We start from the raw sequence: 20931 nt of genomic DNA, 5'->3' as shown, positions 1-20931 counted from the left end.
TTTCTAACATCTCTCCTATTTTACACAATTGCCATTCCCACAAATATATCCTCACTACTGCCACACACTTTTAATTTGTCTTTACGCTCGTCATAGTCAGATATGAAACAGGGACTAAAAGCATTACGAGTGGCTAGATCAAATTGTAGACCATGCCACCAATCAATCTCACCTTTAATCACAATTTTACGTTCCTTTGCGCTGTTGGAATCCAGTGGGAGCTTCCATAGCCGTGGACATTTAAATATCCGAATTTCTTTCAGATGCGACAAGGATAGAGGAGTCCAATACACACTCTCCAAATTCGGCAGCCTTGCTAGTTTAAGAGACTCGAGTTTTGCAAACGGGATTTGATGATGATTTCCTGCTGTCGCTCCAAACTCATCCACTTTTGCCTTACTGATTATTTCTTTCATCTCAAAGCACTCACTTATTTCCAAAATGCGGAGATTTGGAGCAAAAATAAGCCATGTGATGTCCTTCAAGCTCTCGCAATTAACTATACCTACTCTATGAAGGTTGTGGAAACGAGAAGTTTCTGGAGTTTTTCGGATTTCCCCAACACAATCAATCTGCAATTTTTCAAAACTGGAATCGGCTATGAATAGGTTCCGGAGCTTCTCCATATCCGTCAAAGATAAAGTACGCAGCGACTCTGATTCCTTCTTCAACTTACGGAGTCGAAGTGTTTGAGTACTGCTCTTTAGCCGATAGGAGCTCAAAAATTTTCGGAGAGCTTGATCGCTTTCCAAGCAGACGCTCAAAACACTCAAGTGATTCAAACAAAGCAATTCTTCAATCAGAATTTCACCTCCATTGAAGAGAACGCTTCCATGCTCTGCTCGTTCTAAAGCACCACAATCCAACATTCTCAAGACACGTAACAGTGGAAAATTAGATATTAGTTGCCGAGGAATTCTTCGGACAAAAGGAGTACGTTCCATATTCAGATAGCTAAGATCTTTTAAGGCCTTGAGCTCTTCTGGCAAAACTCTTATGCCAGTGGATGACAGGTTAAGGTATTGTAGTGAAATCAATTTTGAAATTCCTGGTCGAAATTCCCTAAGAGAAAAATTGTTTGACAGGTTTAACACTTTTAGAGAAGGCATAAATTGGAAGAAATTGGCAGTTATATTCGACAGCCGATTATTTTGAAGGAATAACGTTAAGAGGTGAGGACATGTAGCAGGCTCTGATAGATTCCGAATTTTATTGTTCATCAATGACATCCTTTTAACCCCTTTCCATTTTTCAATCCCCGGTGCTTCGGTTAGTCCAACACCTGCACGAACAAAAAATTCTTCCTTTTCCTTTTCAATTTCGCTTGCGATCCATAAAGCCATATCACGAACCACATCGTGCAGTTCTACAAAATCATCAGCGTCTTCTTCCAATAAACAAGCTCGAATAAGATCTCCAATAATTGCGTATCCTTCGTTTCTGGCTCCGATTCCATTATGTTCCTCATCAAAGAATTCCTCTCCAATCCAACAATCAATCAAATCCTCTTTACTTATCTTATAATCTTCAGGAAATAAACTACAATATAAGAAGCAAGATCTGATTTTGTTGTCAGGCAATCTATCGTAGCTGAACTTTAGGTGAGGATACATCGCATCCATACCTGGAAATTTAGAAGAAGATTTCTTTAACACATTAACTGCATGCTTCCATTCTTCAAGTTTGTTCTTGCAACTCATGGCTCGACCAATGGTGATAATCGCGAGTGGTAGACCGCCACACTCTTTCGCGACAAGTTGAGCATGTTTGGGAATTTCAGGATGACTGTCAATTGTGTCTTCTCCGACCTTCACTTTAAACAACATCCAGGCGTCGTCAGCTGTCAAACACTCCACCCTAAGCTTCTTATGAGCTTCCATTTTCCCACAAACCTCCTTGTACCGAGTTGTGAAGACTACCTTAGATGCATTTGTGGAGTTTGGGATGGGGACACCTACTTTGGTTAAATCAACTGGCTCCCACATATCATCTAATAACAATACAAATTTCTTGTTGCTCAAAATCTTAAAGATTGCACAAGATTTTTCAACAGGACTTTTATTCTTCCAGGACTCGGAAAACATATCTATCTTCTTTCCGATGTCCTCTTGAACCTTCTCAAGATTCAAATCTTTTGACACTACTACCCAAATGACAATATCAAAATCATGCCTTTCCTGACACAATTTGTTATTTAGTTGTTTTAGCAAGGTAGTTTTGCCAACTCCTCCTGCTCCATATAGGCCAATAATCCCAACTTGTTCCTCTATCATGCACCTCCAAGCATCATCAAATATTGATTCCTGACCTATTATTCTTGGCTCAATAGGCATTTCTTCTATTAATGGAGCTTTCGCTGTCCTCTCAGCGATGTCTTTGAAATCTCCTTCATCCTTTAGATCAGCCAAGACTTTCAGCTTTGTAGACACTTCTTTCCCAAACTTGTAGCTTGATATGCACTTCTTGGAACAATAGCCTCCTAGACAAAGATTGTTGATTACTTGAGTTTGGATTCTTTGCAATTCTCTTACTTCTGCTTCCACAGCTTCCACCCTTTTGAGCCACCCCTGGACTTGATTCAGCCGCTTCATTTGCTGTTGTTCGGCAATGATAACCCTTGTCATCACATCGTCCCTTACTTCAATTAATTTTTGCATTTCAGCCTGCAAAGCATCGAGATTATCTTCCAGCTCACTGATAAATGCCACTTGTCTCTCTGTGCAATTTAGGCAATGAGAGAAAATGGCATCACAGGAGAACGAGATAGAGCAGCAGCAGATATTGCCCATTTGTATTAGTTATAGATTTCGTAACAAGAGGACGGAGAGAGAGAGGATTACATATAATGGAAAATTAATTATGAGAAAAATGCTCAAGCTGGGGTGGAAAAAATAGATGTGTTCAAAGAATATGCAAAGTTAATCAGCTTGGCTATGCAAAATGAATAGAGAGGATAATATGCAAATCATAATTCACCTACTGACCTACATATATACTTCCGGCTTGTTTCGAGTTTGTAATTATTTCTTTCTTTGTTAATTTCAATGTGCTTGCGACCAAAGCGTTCGATAAAAATATGAGACAGAGAAGGCAATTTTCAATCGATGTAACCAAAGCAATGAAACAATACTATTGTTACAATATAGCATGTGTCCGACTCATTTTTGAACAATCCTAGGTAACGCGAACATCTATTTGCTCTCACCAACGCAAAAAGGCCGGCAGTTGAATTTGAAATACCCCATTTGCCATTACAGTGGGTTATTTGAGCCCATAAAAATATTCACCCACCTATTTCCTCAACACACCCATCGCCAAAATTTAAAAGTTAATATTTTTTCAACAAACCTTCTTGAATAACAACATACCAGTATTAAAATAAGCAACAATGATAAAAATACAAACTCTTTTGCAAACATTTTCATACACTATTGATTAGATAAAAAATATAAAATTTAATATAATTAATAGAGTAGGCCATATGAAAATCATTCCACAATTAGTGTAATGTCATGTATCTGTGTAGGAAAATTTGTGCAAGAGTGATCCCAAAGTTTGTATTTGTCCAAGAGTGATGCAAGGATTCCAAACCATATCTATCTATTGAATGATATGATATTAATTTTATAAGCTATGAAATTATTACCTAATATTAGTAATACATAATATTGAGATCTAAGTTAGCACTTAAATATAGTGATTCTTAGCATTATTATTATTTTGCGACTCTATCAGTATTGTTAAATAAATTATTGTGATAATATCATTTGGTTTAAAAAGCGAACAAAAAATTGTGAAAAAAGCATTTCTCTCGCTTATGATTGGAAATCATGCGAAATTTGTCACTTACAACTTAATCTAGAAGCGTGCGAAATATTATTAAATTTACTTTTTGACATTTAATCGAGACAGTAAAAGCATTTAATACATCTTATACTCCAATGTTATCAAACAAATGCATAGCACATGATGACCGAATAACAAAACTTGCAAATACCAAATAGAATTTCACATCATAGCTCATGCGGCTTGATCAGTTAAAACATTACCAACGAAAATATAAACCACTGTAGAAAGAGAAATTGCTGTTAATCAAGCAATAAATATATGTGTAATGTGTTGATGCAAGGATCAATATGTTGAAAACTAATGAGGACTAAACTGCTCAAATCTAAAGTTATTTGAGTATCAGTAACATTTTGTTAAATTAAAGGACTTTATTAATATTTTACAAGAGATGCCACAACACACGGCTCACTCTTCTTTCTCCCTTATAATTCTTCACTCATCACTTATGCCTACAACAAAGTGCCTAGCGGTATTTATTGGAACTTAGAACTAATATAAACCGCACAAATATTAAATTACAAAAGTATGACAACAACATTTTACAAATATCTCTAAATATTCAAGAGATTTATAAGTTTAAATATTTTTATCATCATTGGATATTTTTAGTTTAGGAGTATCTCCCATTCTCTATGCAATTCTTAAATCTTCCATAAAAAATATAAAAAAAATTAACAAGCGTCATTTCTCACTTTTATGGCTTATGGTTAGATTCTCTCCTATGAGTAGATTTTACAATTCTTTGTGATGAATTTCGTTTGAAGTTAAACGAAATTATCAGCGGAGATTTGACAGAATCATTGGTAGAGGTGCAAACAAACTCCAAATTAATTTTTTATCTCCTACATCCTAAGATTTACACATTGGTGACTAGTTAAATAAAGTTGCTCGAGTCAAGACCTTGGGGCACCTCTTGATAAAGAAGAGAAAAAGAATTTCGGAAACCCAATAGAAAAAGACTGAAACGACTCTTAAATGACAAGAGGTCAGTTCAATATCCATCAAAATATATCTTAGGATGAGTACAAAACAATTTCCCAACCTAATGATTCATCAAGAAAAGTATAATATGGAACTTTCATTTTAGCCTTATCTCCACTTCTCTGTTTTTGTAGGCAAACAAACAAGATTTTTTTTTTTTTTCTCTTAAGCCGAGCAAGGTGGAAGTTGTATGAACTTCTAATAAGCCTTTGGTTCAATTCTTTCTTCTCTTTTTCATATTTTCGGAGGCCTGGATGATGATTTGACTGAAAGTCGAAAAATTTGCTCAACATGAATTTCATTCTCTGCACAAGGTGTTTATTATTTACACTATCGCTGTACCATATTTCAAGCTGACAAGTTTTCTATCATTGCTCTGATTCAGTCAAATGATGGTGTTTGGGTTGGATTTTTCTAGTAGTATCTCAAAATATAGTCGATCCTAATCTACTCAGAACTTATTGTTGTTGAGCTGGCCTCATAAGTACAACTTGGAGCCTATGTTGGCGACCTGGTTTACAAGTACGACCTAATATCTATGTGAATGACCTAGTTTAATAATACAACCTCAACGCTATATGAGCGACTAAGAAATTCATCTGTCTGATCTGAAAGTGAAGTAATCCGACCTTGAAATTCTCTTGTCCGACCTGAGAATTAGCTTGACATGGAAAATTACTAGTTAAGAGAACGTGGCCTAATTTATAGGGAAGTTGTGTGCCACGATCTATTTAAACCACCTCCAACTGACAACCACTTGCAACTGCTGAAGAAAGCGGGCTGAAGTTAAGGAGGTAACCGTACACGACGAAGAGTGTTGAGTGTTAGAAAATGCATATTTATAAAGGAGAAAACCGTCATTTTACATTTCAAGTCTTATTAACAACCCTTACTTTTATGTATTTAACCTTCTTGTGATTTAATTACATGTGTTTTATTTTAATTAAGTATTTTATGTATTTTAGGGGCATTATAGTCATTTCACAATAAAGGAGAAATCAGACGGCAAAACGGACATCACTTTTGAACTCAGGACGATCAAAAACCTTAGGAGGAGTATAAAAGGAAAAATGGCACTATTCACATGTACGGTACTATTCACGTGTACGGTACTGTATACGTTACTGTTCACGACACTATTCACATGTACGGTACTATTCACGTGTACGGTACTGTATACGTTACTGTTCACATAGACGGATGATGACGTGGCATTGACCGATGATGTGGCATTGACTGATGAGGTGTCACGATCCTGTTGGACTAAAATTCTTATGTACTGTTGATGGTGACGTGGCAGCATATCAGTGGACGAAAAATCTCGCGTACGGTGCATGCATCACACAGGATTATTTTCAACCAAACCGCGTTACTGTTCATCCGGGTCAAACCGCGTTACTGTTCAAAGTCGGGTCAAACCGTGTTACTGTTCATCCGCGTGGTCAAACCGTGGACTGTTGACTGATGACGTGGCGCAATCCTGAGCGTCCAAACTGTTTTTAATCCGATGGCCATGATTTACTCCATGTATCTATAAAAAGGGGGCCTCTCCCCCCCTAATTTGATATCTCTGAATCCATTTTTGGGATCCATTTTCTGTAATTCCCTCTCCATCTTGTATTTTCTTCGTATTTTAATAAATTCACATTTTGCCCCTAGTTCAACTATGAGTGGCTAATTTTCTTTCAAGCTTGGGTTGAAGGTGAAGTCTCAACATGTGTCATGGGCTTAATTTGGTAAATTTATTTTCTCTTCCCCTCTAGTTTTTGTGGATGTTTTGACTTCTCGTCGACAAATAATACTAATCTTGTCTAGTACCGCCTTGGTTTCACCGGCCCTCTAGTACAAGGTTATTATTATTTGGCACGATAAGCCCTTAGCACTGTTGTGCAAATTTTAATGTACTCGCAAGTGCACGAATCTATTGTAGTATAGATCTATGGTGACGAGTGTCGATCCCACGAGGAGGTGGATTTTAATTGTGTAGAATTAATTTTGTAAATGGGTGATTGGATTTATGGTGGAAATGATTTGGAATATGCTAAAACTTAAATTAAAATGGCGAGAATAAATTCTAAAACTGGAATTGAAATGGCGAGAATGAATTGAAGAGAATTCTATTGAAATGACGTACTTGGGTATCTGGATCCGTATCAACATGCATCACGGGCTAAATAATCCGTATTAATGCCAATTAAATCATGAGGGGGGAATCCACACCTCATGAACCACGCTCTAATCAATATGGTGCTAAGGGCTTATCGTGGCAAATAATAATAACCTTATACTAGAGAGTCGGTGTAACCAAGGCGGTATCTAGACAAGATTAGTATTATTTGTCGACGAGAAGTCAAAACATCCACAAAAATTAGAGGGGAAGAGAAAGTAAATTTACCAAATTAAGCCCATGACACATGTTGAGACTTCACCTTCAACCCAAACTTGAAAGAAAATTAGCCACTCATAATTGAACTAGGGGCAAAATGGAAATTTATTAAAATACGAAGAAAATACAAGATGGAGAAGGAATTACAGAAAATGGATCCCAAAAATGGATTCAGAGATATCAAATTAGGGGGGGAGGCCCCCTTTTTATAGATACATGGAGTAAATCATGGCCATCGGATTAAAAATAGTTTGGACGCTCAGGATTGCGCCACGTCATCAGTCAACAATCCACGGTTTGACCACGCGGATGAACAGTAACACGGTTTGACCCGACTTTGAACAGTAACGCGGTTTGACCCGGATGAACAGTAAAATAATCCTGTGTGATGCATGCACCGTACGCGAGATTTTTCGTCCACTGATATGCTGCCACGTCACCATCAACAGTACATAAGAACAGTACATAAGAATTTTAGTCCAACAGGATCGTGACACCTCATCAGTCAATGCCACATCATCGGTCAATGCCACATCATCATCCGTTTATGTGAACAGTGTCGTGAACAGTAACGTATACAGTACCGTACACGTGAATAGTACCGTACATGTGAATAGTGCCATTTTTCCTTTTATGCTCCTCCTAAGGTTTTCGACCGTCCTGAGTTCAAAAGTGATGTCCGTTTTGCCGTCTGATCTCTCCTTTATTGTGAAATGACTATAATGCCCCTAAAATACATAAAATACTTAATTAAAATAAAACACATGTAATTAAATCACAAGAAGGTTAAATATATAAAAGTAAGGGTTGTTAGTAAGACTTAAAATGTAAAATGACGGTTTTCTCCTTTATAAATATGCATTTTCTAACACTCAACACACCCCCCAACCAGCTTATTGCTAGTCCCTAGCAAATAAAGCGAAAATAAAATTCAAATTCAAAATATATATATATATTTTTAATAGAAACACTCGTATTTATTCCATCAGATTAATGATAGCAATCAAATAAAAGTATAAGCATTATCTCCAGTCTAAAACAACATCACACCCACATCAACCATCCACATGAATTAGCCCAGTAGACTTTGTTTTAGCTACTCTCAAGAATGACATGTCAAACCCCAAAAATCTCACTGGAAGTAGTGACACTCTCACAAATAAATTAATCCCAATAAAAATAGTCACTCCAATGAATGGTAATTGAGAGAGAAAATAATAAAGAAGTGATATCACATGCTCTCACCAAGATGAAATAAATATGCCCTCAGCTTAGAAATAATACGATCTCAAGTCAAATAAAATGTTAGTCAACCCACTTTATTTATCTTTTTTTTTTTTTTAATTATGCATCACTACATCTTTTTAGCCCATATAACTAGCTTCTACTTCGGACTATAGTTCCCTAAAATCAAGAAGGACTTTTATTAGGACGTAACGTAGGCTAGGGACATGGTTAACAAAGAAGGGAAATAAGGAAAACAAAGTGTATGTTTGAGAAAAATGCAGAGAATTTTTTTTTTTTTTTTTTTTTTTTTTTTGGAAGTTGCAAGGTGGATTTCACCTATTTTTATTCTTTTGAAACAACAACTTTTGTTTTTGTTTTTTTTGTTTTTTTTGTTTTTTGTTTTTTTTTTGCTTTTATTTGGCATAACTTCACTGAACAAAATAATTATTTACATTTTCTCAAACATAAATAGGTGATGGAACTTATAAGACATCGGGTAATACTCCAAATCGGAGTGGGTCAAGATGATAAGTTGACAAAGAAAATGTTTTTTTTTTTTTTTTAAAGGCTCAAAAGGGTTAACTATGGATATTTAATAAAAGGGATGGCTAGAAAGGCTCAAACGGATCAAAGATGGCCTTTCCATCGTCTTTTAGGGCTCTGAATAACCTTCCATATCTACTAGTTAGATGGGCCTCCAAATGTAGCAACACACTTTTTTTTTTTATTAAGGGTTAACTCAAAAGAAATCTAGAGATCGTGTATACAATAATAAACTGTTAAGCTGTATAAAGAATGGGCAAAAGGGTTACTCTCCAAGAAAAATGATAGGCTCAAAAACTCACTTGGTACTTATTATGACATGTTCATTCCTTCAAGCAACTCATATTTGTCTCCGACATCAACATGTAAAGTAGCAAACATAGCGTAACATCACTTAAGACCAAAGATAATACAAATAATAAAATTTAAATTAATCATGTCACCCAATGTTAAAACAAATCAAATTTTTTTTTTTTTTAAAAAAACATTCTACCCCCCAACCTATTCTAAACATAAAAAAAAAAAAAAATATGTATGCAGAAATGTGAAAATGATGTAGAAAAATTAATTTAGAAAAGTTACATTTAAAATGATAGAAAAGAAAATGATTTTTTTATTATTTTTTTAAAGAAGATGCGTTTCTAGAGGAACTACACTCCATATTCAAAAGTTGGAAAATGCATTTTTATAGAGGATAAATTAAAAAGAAGAAAAATAAACATAAACACATAATAAAGAAAAAAGAAAATGTCTTAATTTTTTTTTAAGTTTTTTTTTTAATTTTTTTTTAAACGATGAAGATGCGTTTCTAGAGTCACTACACTCCATATTCAGCCATCTTCAACACAAAAAGTTAGCAACAGTTAGTTTCTACAACAAAAAATTAGTAAAAACTTAACCAAAATTTCATAATTGTCGACTATTCCCTCCCCCCAACCAGAACGAAACATTGTCCTCAATGTTTGAAATGAAAGAAGTAGAGTTTAGAAGACATCACCTGGGTGGTGCAACACAGAAGAAAATATTTACAGGCGGAGAGTTAAATCTAATTTGTACTTCTTACTGCTGCTACTGTTACCATCATTATTTGGGCGCTCCAACACAAAGGTCCAGGGGTCTGGCTCCGGTTTATACGCTTGTAACAGATCAAGTAGCTCATTAGCAGTGTGAGCACAAATAAAGAGTTTTTTCACATTAGCGGGAATGAAATAGTTTTTTATTGCATGGTTAAGAAATGCGATAAAGCCATCATAAAAGTTATTGACATTTAACAAACCGATGGGTTTTTGGTGGATGTGCAGATGGGCCCAAGATGCTAGTGTCATAAGTGCCTCTAGTGTTGCAAGATCTCCTGGAAGGAAAACAAAAGCATCAGCATGATTAAGCATTTCAGTTATTCTTTCTTGCATACCTGAGACGACTAACTCTTCTCCAGTTGATGAGTCAGACGAACTGCCCAATGGTTTTAGGACTCTTGGGATGATGCCTAACACTTGACTTCCTCTGATAAAAGCTGCTTCGGAGACCATTTTTGATAACCCTCGGTTACCTCCTCCATACACCAAATGTAAATTTCTCGCTGCTATGCTTCGACCAAGATCTATGGCTGCCTCAACGAACTCTTTATGTTTGCCATAGGTAAATCCAGAAAGCACACAAATGTTCTTGAATTGTCTATTGGGAGTAGCTGCCATTGGAATATTTCTCAAAAACAATTTGTGAGTGTTTGACAAAAGAAATCACATTTAAGAGTCTTGGTGATAGTGGGTCACAGCTGTGAATGAGGTAACATGTTAGTGTCAAATAACGCATGAAGCACATGGCTCGCGAGTCAAAAAGAAAACAGTAAAAAGGAAAAAGCAAACAGTAATAAAATTATTAAAGACAATAATGCAAACAATAAAACAACAGTGAAATGAAATAAAATAACAGTAAAGTAAAAGGATATTTACACGTAGTTGCGACTGTGGCTCACATCTTCCTCTGGTTTTACGTCCAGAAACGGCTTGAACGCCCTCTATGGGTCGAGGATAGGCTTCCTATCCAGTTTTCTTATAAACTGGCAAACAGGGTCGTTTATAGTCAGATTCCCGAGACTATATCGTGCATGCTCTTTCTGGAATAACGGCCATAACTGGAGAATCGCTCCTTGCACATATCCACTGGGATGCGTTTCAAGAGACAAAAGGATATCATCCAATGACTCCTTATTCAAGCCATCCCTAATGAATTGAATCTTATCTTCCCTGTTATCAGACACCATTCCTAAAGAACATGGGTTTTTATTGCAACTCATTCTGGCACACTTATGACAAGCAACAGAAATTCTTCGAACTCGTCGTTTTCTTGCATAATTTCCTTTACCACAACCAGGCATGTATGCAATAAATTTTGGAGGTAACTCACCTGCCGATCGTACTTTAGCCTCGATTAACCAACGGATGTCAGCAGGTATGTTATTCCTCATGAGTAATCGCATGCGTTCGGACCGAGCTTTATAGATCGTAAAGAGGGCATTCTGAGGAAGTGAAGGGAATCGCTTGTGAAGCTTCGCTAGAATCTCGTTTCTGTCCATACCTTCGCCTCAGAATATCAGTTATTATGGGAAACTGAAGTAACCGACTTGATTGTCACGGAGTACCGTTATCCGCCACTTCACCGGGGTAACAAACTAAAGCACACAAACAGAAAAACAAATTAAAACACACAAAGAAAATTAAAATCGTCCTCTTATTGAATTTACCTCAAGCTCCAACTGGATGTCGTAAACACTTCTCTCAATGTCTCTGAGTTGGCTTTCTAAACCCTCAACATAGGCTACTAACTCTGGTGGCTGTAGAGCCCAAATGCGTTGTGTTTTACAAAATTGAATCTGCCTTTTGAGATGAGTTTTGACACGTTGAAGTGGTTTAAGAATGTTCAGGAGGAACGGTCTAAGTATGAGACTCATGATTAAAAATGATAAGAGAAAACTTAATGGTAAAATAAACACACTTATGCAAAAAAATTTTCAATTAGCAAAAGAATAATATAAAGAAAGAAAACAAAATCAAATCAACGAAAAGAAAAAAAAAATCAATTCAAATTTGGTGGGTCACTCAAATTTATTTCGGTGTCTTCTTCATGTGGTTGGTACTCTAGATATGGCTTTAATCTTTGACCATTAACTTTAAATGTGACACCGTTCTTTGGGTCCTTAATTTCAATTGCCCCATGTGGAAAAACAGTATGAACAATAAATGGGCCAGACCAACGAGAGCGTAACTTACCTGGGAACAGGTGCAAGCGAGAATTGAATAAAAGCACTTTCTGACCTGGAGTGAACGATTTTCTCATAATTTGCTTATCATGGAAGACTTTCATTCGTTGCTTGTAAATCTTGGCGTTTTCGTATGCATCATTGCGAATTTCTTCAAGTTCTGCCAGTTGTAATCTTCTTTCTGAGCTGGCTTGCTGCATGTCAAAATTGAATTTCTTGATGGCCCAATATGCACGATGCTCGAGTTCCACAGGTAGGTGGCAAGCTTTTCCATACACTAGCCTGTAGGGTGACATCCCAATCGGGGTCTTGAAAGCCGTTCTATATGCCCATAAGGCATCATCAAGTCTTAATGACCAATCTTTTCTGTCCGGCCTCACCGTTTTTTCTAATATGTGCTTTATTTCTCGATTGGAGATCTCAACTTGGCCACTGGTTTGCGGATGATACGGGGTCGCCACTTTGTGTGTGATTGAATACTTTGTCAAAAGAGCTTTGAATGCTTTGTTACAAAAGTGGGCACCACCATCACTGATTATTGCTCGAGGGAATCCAAAGCGTGAAACAATGTTGCTTTTTAAAAATGCTATTACCACCTTGTGATCATTGGTCCTACATGGAATTGCTTCTACCCATTTTGATACGTAGTCAACAGCAACCAATATGTATTGATGGCCAAAAGACGGGGGAAAGGGTCCCATGAAGTCGATACCCCATACGTCAAAAATCTCAACCACTAAAATTGGATTTAGTGGCATCATGTTCCTTCGCGTAATGCTCCCCATTCGCTGACACCTATCACATGAAGAACAGAAAGTGTAAGCGTCTCGAAATATAGATGGCCAATAGAAACCACATTGTAAAACTTTAGTCGCTGTTTTCTTAGCACTGAAATGGCCTCCACAAGCTTGTTCATGGCAGAATGAAAGGATATTCTGAATTTCATTTTCTGGGACACATCGTCTAACAATTTGGTCTGCACAATACTTGAACAAATACGGGTCATCCCAAAAGAAATTCTTTATTTCCGCAAAGAATTTGATCTTGTCTTGCTTGGTCCAATGCTCTGGAAGTTTACCTGTAACAAGATAATTAACTATATCAGCATACCAAGGTAATACTTCCACACTCATTAATTGTTCATCTGGAAATGACTCATTTAATATTAATGGCTCTGTAATTGTGTCAAAGTGAAGACGAGAGAGATGGTCTGCCACAACATTTTCTGACCCTTTCTTATCTTTGAATTCCAAGTCAAATTCCTGCAAAAGTAACACCCAACGAATTAGTCTAGCTTTTGCATCTTTCTTTGTGAGAAGATATTTAAGAGCAGCATGATCTGTGAACACAATTATTTTACAACCAATGAGATAAGATCGAAATTTTTCCAATGCAAACACTACTGCTAGCATTTCTTTTTCAGTAGTTGAATAGTTCAACTGTGCATCATTCAATGTCATACTAGCATAGTAAATAACATGGGGAATTCGATCAACTCTTTGTCCTAATACTGCTCCTACTGCATAATCAGATGCATCACACATGAGCTCAAATGGTAATTTCCAGTTCGGGGGCTGAATGATGGGTGATGATGTCAACAAATGCTTTAATTTTTCAAAAGCAACAAGACATGAATCATCAAAGACAAAAGGTACATCCTTAGCAAGTAAATTGCATAAGGGTCTAGAAACTTTGCTAAAATCTTTAATGAAACGTCTATAGAACCCAGCATGCCCAAGGAAAGATCTTACTTCTCTGACTGTTTTGGGTGGAGGAAGATTAGAAATGAGATCCACCTTGGCTTTGTCAACCTCAATACCTTTGCTCGAAATGATGTGACCGAGAACAATACCTTGTTTTACCATAAAATGGCATTTCTCCCAATTTAAGACCAAGTTCTTCTCGATACATCTCTGCAGAACTAGTGTTAGATGATGTAAACATTGATCAAACGAGTCACCAAAGACAGAAAAGTCATCCATAAAGACTTCAAGGAATCGTTCAACCATATCAGAAAAAATGCTCAACATGCATCGTTGAAATGTAGCAGGTGCATTACATAATCCAAATGGCATTCTCCTATATGCAAATGTGCCAAAAGGGCAAGTGAAAGTAGTTTTCTCTTGATCTTTTGGTGCTATGGGAATCTGATTATATCCTGAGTAGCCATCTAGAAAGCAATAAAATTCATGGCCTGCTAATCTATCAAGCATTTGATCAATAAATGGTAAAGGAAAATGGTCTTTACGTGTGACAGAATTCAATTTTCTATAATCAATGCATACACGCCATCCTGTAGTCACTCTAGTGGGTATCAATTCATTATCAGCATTGGTAACTACTGTGACTCCTGACTTTTTGGGGACAACTTGTACAGGACTGACCCATGAACTATCAGAAATGGGGTAAATGATACCTGCATCTAATAGCTTAAGGACCTCAGTTCTAACAACTTCTTTCATGTTAGGATTTAACCGACGTTGCATCTCCCTAGTAGTTTTAGCATTTTCATCAAGGTGAATGTAATGCATGCAATCTACTGGGTTTATACCTTTAATATCTGCTATGGTCCATCCTAATGCTTCTTTGTGCTCTTTTAAAACATCCAACAACTTACCTTTTTGTTCGTCATTTAGGGATGATGAGATGATTACCGGCAGAGTACTTTCTTCTCCCAAAAACGCATATTCCAAAGTGTTGGGCAATGGTTTGAGCTCGAGTTTCGGTGGTGATTCTGATGATGGAATGAGTTGCTTCTCTGATGGTGCTAGTTGCTCAACTCTTGACTTCCATTTATTAGTGTCCATAGATGGTGCTGAGTCAAGCAGGGCGTTGACCTCATCAACTGATCTGTCAATATCAAAATCAAAACCAAAGTGAGTTAAACATGTTTGTAAGGGATCATCACTAAGGTTTGAAAGAAAAGTGTCATCAACTAATGCTTCAATTAAATCCACATCAACAATTCCATCATCTGCACTGTGAGGTTGTTTGGCAATGTTGAAGATGTTCAGCTCCATAGTCATGTTGCCGAAGGACAACTGCATATTTCCAGTTCTACATTGAATGTGAGCATCCGCAGTTGCCAAGAAAGGTCGGCCTAGAATAATGGGGATGTGCTTCCTTGAATCCTGTATTGGTTGAGTGTCAATTACAATGAAATCAACAGGAAAATAAAACTTGTCTACCTGGATAAGCACGTCCTCCACAATACCACGAGGTATTTTCGTGGACCGATCTGCAAGTTGTAACACCACTGGAGTTGGGTGTAATTCTCCCAGTCCAAGTTTCACAAACACAGAGTAAGGCAATAAATTTACACTAGCTCCTAAATCCAACAAAGCATTCTCAATTGTGTGGTTCCCTATACTACATGAGATAGTGGGGGAGCCTGGGTCTTTGCATTTTAAAGGAATTTTATGTTGGAGTATAGAACTAACGTTTTCTGTTAAAAATGCCTTCTTTTGAACATGCATGTTTCTCTTTTTAGTACACAAATCTTTAAGAAACTTGGCATAAGATGGAACTTGCTTTATAGCATCAAGTAAAGGGATGTTAACACTTACCTGTTTGAAGATTTCGAGAATCTCACCTGTAGATTTTCCCTTTTTTCCTTTCGCTAACCTCTGAGGAAATGGAGCTTTGGGAACGTATTCTCGTGGGTTGGCTTCTTCTCTCTCCTCCGGTGGTGAGTCCTCAACGTTCACAGGTACAATTTGATTTTCCTTTGTCACCGGCATCTCCACTTTGTTGTCGATTTCTTTTCCTTTTCGCAAGGTCATTATTGCTTTGACCTCTCCATGCTGCTGTGGTGAACTGGTACTCGCTTCATGCACTCCTTTAGGATTAGGCACTGGTTGACTTGGAAATTTTCCTTTCTCAACAGTCATTGCCAAGGTCTGAACTGAAGAAGCGAGTTGTCCCACCATCTTCTCGAGGCTTGAAACTGATTGAGCTTGTGAGTTGAAGCCCGCTCTCAATTCATTTCGTAGTCCATCAATGGTGCGATTCTGTTGCTCAATCGTGGAGTGAGTAAGATTCTTGAGATTCTGGAATGAATCCTCCCATGGTCTGGGCTGAGAGTAATTCTGGTTCTGATTGTATGGTCTAAATGGTGGCTGAGAGGCTTGAGGATTTTGTGGAATTGGTGGAGCTGGAGCTGTTGGTCCATTTTGTTGGAATCCTTGAGACCATGAAAAATTGGGGTGGTCTCTCCATCCAGGATTATATGTGTTGGAGTATGGGTTGTAATTCGATGGTTTTCTCATTAATCCTATGGCATTGGCTTGATCTGAGTATGAGTCATGGTCATGTGGTTCTGTTGATTTAGCAGTCGATAACGATGCTATTTGTCGAGCAAGACCTTCAACCATCTCCTTGACTTCTTTGATTCCCGAAGTTGACTCGCCAATTTGAACCTCATTTACTCCTTTAATTCTTCTAGTATTCCTGAGTGATCGACTCCGTTGTTGGGAATTATCCGCTTGTCGCTGGAAGAATTCCCAAATTTCTGATGCACTTTTTGACATTAGCTCTCCTCCACTTGTTGCCATTAGCCATTCTTGCACATTTGGTAGTAATCCCTCCAAAAAGTATTGGCATTGGTGCCATTTCTCGTACCCATGATGTGGACACTTCAAGAGTAGCCCATTGAATCGCTCCCATGTTTCGAAAAACTGCTCGTCCTCTCTTTGGGTAAACTCCGAGATTTCCCTGCGAATAGCATTGGTTTTATGCACTGGGAAATATTTATTCAAAAATTTTGTTACCATTTGTTCCCATGATGAAATGCTATTAGCAGGCAATGTATTAAGCCATGAACGAGCTCTATCCTTTAAAGAAAATGGGAATAATCTGAGTTTAACATCATCGTCTGAAAAATTCTCATATTTAAATGTTTGACAAATAGCATGAAAATCATTCAAATGATTATATGGGTCCTCATTTTCTAAGCCATAAAATGTGGGGAGACAATTTAGCACACTAGGTTTTAGTTCAAAGCTCCTAGCAGCTACATTTGGGTATCTTATGCATGATGTGCTCAAATTAGCTAAGGGACTAAAATAGTCCTTAAATGGCCTCTCCTGTGGTGCTTGTAAATCCATTCCAAATTTATTTTTAATGTGCTTTTGTGTGCGAATTGTTTTTTCTAATTCAAGGTCTATAGGTTCAAGATTAGGTAATAATGACCTACGACCATGCATGCAAATAAATAAAATAAAAATAAAGATGCAAACAAAACAAAAAATAAAGATGGGAACAAAACAAATAAAAATAAAGAAGAGGGAGAAATTACGATACTAACCTTATTGCGCTATTACAACCTTTCTATAAAAATACACAAAAATAAATACGTGAAAGAAATTAACTAAAAATTAAATTAATAAGATAAACAAAAAAAAAATTACAAAGAAAAATAAATGGAAAATTAAATTACAAAATTTTAAAGAAGAGAAAAAGAAAAGAAATACTAACCTTTAAATGTAGATTCACTTTTTTTTTCTTTTTTTTTTAATAATAAAAAAAATACAAGAAAACAAATAAAAGAAATTATTCACAAAAATTAATTCTATGAATTAAAATTACTTACCTCCCCGGCAACGGCGCCAAAAACTTGTTGTGCAAATTTTAATGTACTCGCAAGCGCACGAATCTATTGTAGTATAGATCTATGGTGACGAGTGTCGATCCCACGAGGAGGTGGATTTTAATTGTGTAGAATTAATTTTGTAAATGGGTGATTGGATTTATGGTGGAAATGATTTGGAATATGCTAAAACTTAAATTAAAATGGCGAGAATAAATTCTAAAACTGGAATTGAAATGGCGAGAATGAATTGAAGAGAATTCTATTGAAATGACGTACTTGGGTATCTGGATCCGTATCAACATGCATCACGGGCTAAATAATCCGTATTAATGCCAATTAAATCATGAGGGGGGAATCCACACCTCATGAACCACGCTCTAATCAATATGGTGCTAAGGGTTTATCGTGCCAAATAATAATAACCTTATACTAGAGAGCCGGTGTAACCAAGGCGGTATCTAGACAAGATTAGTATTATTTGTCGACGAGAAGTCAAAACATCCACAAAAATTAGAGGGGAAGAGAAAGTAAATTTACCAAATTAAGCCCATGACACATGTTGAGACTTCACCTTCAACCCAAGCTTGAAAGAAAATTAGCCACTCATAATTGAACTAGGGGCAAAATGGGAATTTATTAAAATACGAAGAAAATACAAGATGGAGAGGGAATTACAGAAAATGGATCCCAAAAATGGATTCAGAGATATCAAATTAGGGGGGGGAGGCCCCCTTTTTATAGATACATGGAGTAAATCATGGCCATCGGATTAAAAACAGTTTGGACGCTCAGGATTGCGCCACGTCATCAGTCAACAGTCCACGGTTTGACCACGCGGATGAACAGTAACACGGTTTGACCCGACTTTGAACAGTAACGCGGTTTGACCCGGATGAACAGTAACGCGGTTTGGTTGAAAATAATCCTGTGTGATGCATGCACCGTACGCGAGATTTTTCGTCCACTGATATGCTGCCACGTCACCATCAACAGTACATAAGAATTTTAGTCCAACAGGATCGTGACACCTCATCAGTCAATGCCACATCATCGGTCAATGCCACGTCATCATCCGTTTATGTGAACAGTGTCGTGAACAGTAACGTATACAGTACCGTACACGTGAATAGTACCGTACATGTGAATAGTGCCATTTTTCCTTTTATGCTCCTCCTAAGGTTTTCGACTGTCCTGAGTTCAAAAGTGATGTCCGTTTTGCCGTCTGATCTCTCCTTTATTGTGAAATGACTATAATGCCCCTAAAATACATAAAATACTTAATTAAAATAAAACACATGTAATTAAATCACAAGAAGGTTAAATATATAAAAGTAAGGGTTGTTAGTAAGACTTAAAATGTAAAATGACGGTTTTCTCCTTTATAAATATGCATTTTCTAACACTCAACAAGCACCATATTGATTAGAGCGTGGTTCATGAGGTGTGGATTCCCCCTCATGATTTAATTGGCATTAATACGGATTATTTAGCCCATGATGCATGTTGATACGGATCCAGATACCCAAGTACGTCATTTCAATATAATTCTCGTCAATTTATTCTCGCCATTTCAATACCAATTTTAGAATTTATTCTCGCCATTTTAATTTAAGTTTTAGCATATTCCAAATCATTTCCACCATAAATCCAATCACCCATTTACAAAATTAATTCTACACAATTAAAATCCACCTCCTCGTGGGATCGACACTCGTCACCATAGATCTATACTACAATAGATTCGTGCGCTTGCGAGTACATTAAAATTTGCACAACAAGTTTTTGGCGCCGTTGCCGGGGAGGTAAGTAATTTTAATTCATAGAATTAATTTTTGTGAATAATTTCTTTTATTTTTTTTCTTGTATTTTTTTTTATTAAAAGAAAAAGAAAAAAAAAGTGAATCTACATTTAAAGGTTAGTATTTCTTTTCTCTTTCTCTTCTTTAAAATTCTGTAATTTAATTTTCAATTTATTTTTCTTTGTATTTTTTTTGTTTATTTTATTAATTTAATTTTTAGTTAATTTATTTCACGTATTTATTTTTGTGTATTTTTATAGAAAGGTTGTAATAGCGCAATAAGGTTAGTATCGTAATTTCTCCCTCTTCTTTATTTTTATTTATTTTGTTCCCATCTTTATTTTTTATTTTATCTGTTTGCATGCATGGTCGAAGGTCATTATTACCCAATCTTGAACCTATAGACCTTGAACTTGAGAAAACACTTCGCACACACAAACAAGTAAAAAATAAAATGGATTTGCAACCACAGGAGAGGCCATTTAAGGATTATTTCAGTCCTTTAGCAAATTTGAACACATCATGTATAAGATACCCAAATGTAGCTGCTAGGAGCTTTGAATTAAAACCTAGTGTGCTAAATTGTCTCCCCACATTTTATGGCCTAGAAAATGAGGACCCATATAATCATCTGAATGATTTTCATGCCATTTGTCAAACTTTTAAATATGAAAATTTTTCAGATGATGATGTTAAACTCAGATTATTCCCATTTTCTTTAAAGGATAGAGCTCGTTCATGGCTTAATACATTGCCTGCCAATAGCATTTCATCATGGGAACAAATGGTAACTAAATTTTTGAATAAATATTTCCCAGTGCATAAAACCAATGCTATTCGCAGAGAAATCTCGGAGTTTACCCAGAGAGAGGACGAGCAATTTTTTGAAACATGGGAGCGATTCAATGGGCTACTCTTGAAGTGTCCACATCATGGGTACGAGAAATGGCACCAATGTCAATACTTTTTGGAGGGATTACTACCGAATGTGCAAGAATGGCTAATGGCAACAAGTGGAGGAGAGCTAATGTCAAAAAGTGCATTAGAAATTTGGGAATTCTTCCAGCGACAAGCAGATAATTCCCAACAACGGAGTCGATCATTCAGGACTACTAGAAGAATTAAAGGAGTGAATGAGGTTCACATTGGCGAATCTAGCTCAGAAATTAAAGAAGTCAAAGCAATAATTGAAGGTCTCTCTCAACAAATAGCATCGTTATCGACTGCTAAATCAACAGAGCCACATGACCCTGACTCATATCCAGATCAAGCCAATGCCATAGGTGTAATGAGAAAG

The 20931-nt window shown here is 36.7% G+C and overlaps 1 protein-coding gene and 1 non-coding gene across 2 annotated transcripts; both read right to left on the bottom strand.

Annotated features, from left to right (window-relative positions):
* Nucleotides 1–20: 20 nt before the first annotated feature.
* Nucleotides 21–2789, bottom strand: LOC18037114 (disease resistance protein SUMM2). The gene has a single exon (XM_006427142.1). The coding sequence runs from the start codon at nucleotides 2787–2789 to the stop codon at nucleotides 21–23; it is 2769 nt and encodes a 922-aa protein (XP_006427205.1).
* Nucleotides 2790–20469: 17680 nt separating this feature from the next.
* Nucleotides 20470–20573, bottom strand: LOC112097104. Its single transcript, XR_002904761.1, has one exon. It is a non-coding gene; the product is annotated as a small nucleolar RNA R71 (small nucleolar RNA).
* Between the last annotated feature and the right edge of the window lie 358 nt (nucleotides 20574–20931).

This window comes from Citrus clementina, unplaced genomic scaffold (genome assembly GCF_000493195.1).
Source record: "Citrus clementina cultivar Clemenules unplaced genomic scaffold, Citrus_clementina_v1.0 scaffold_7, whole genome shotgun sequence".
Classification (NCBI taxonomy): domain Eukaryota; kingdom Viridiplantae; phylum Streptophyta; class Magnoliopsida; order Sapindales; family Rutaceae; genus Citrus; species Citrus x clementina.
The sequence above is the reverse complement of the archived record's forward strand: the minus strand, read 5'-3'. Positions and strand labels throughout refer to the sequence as shown.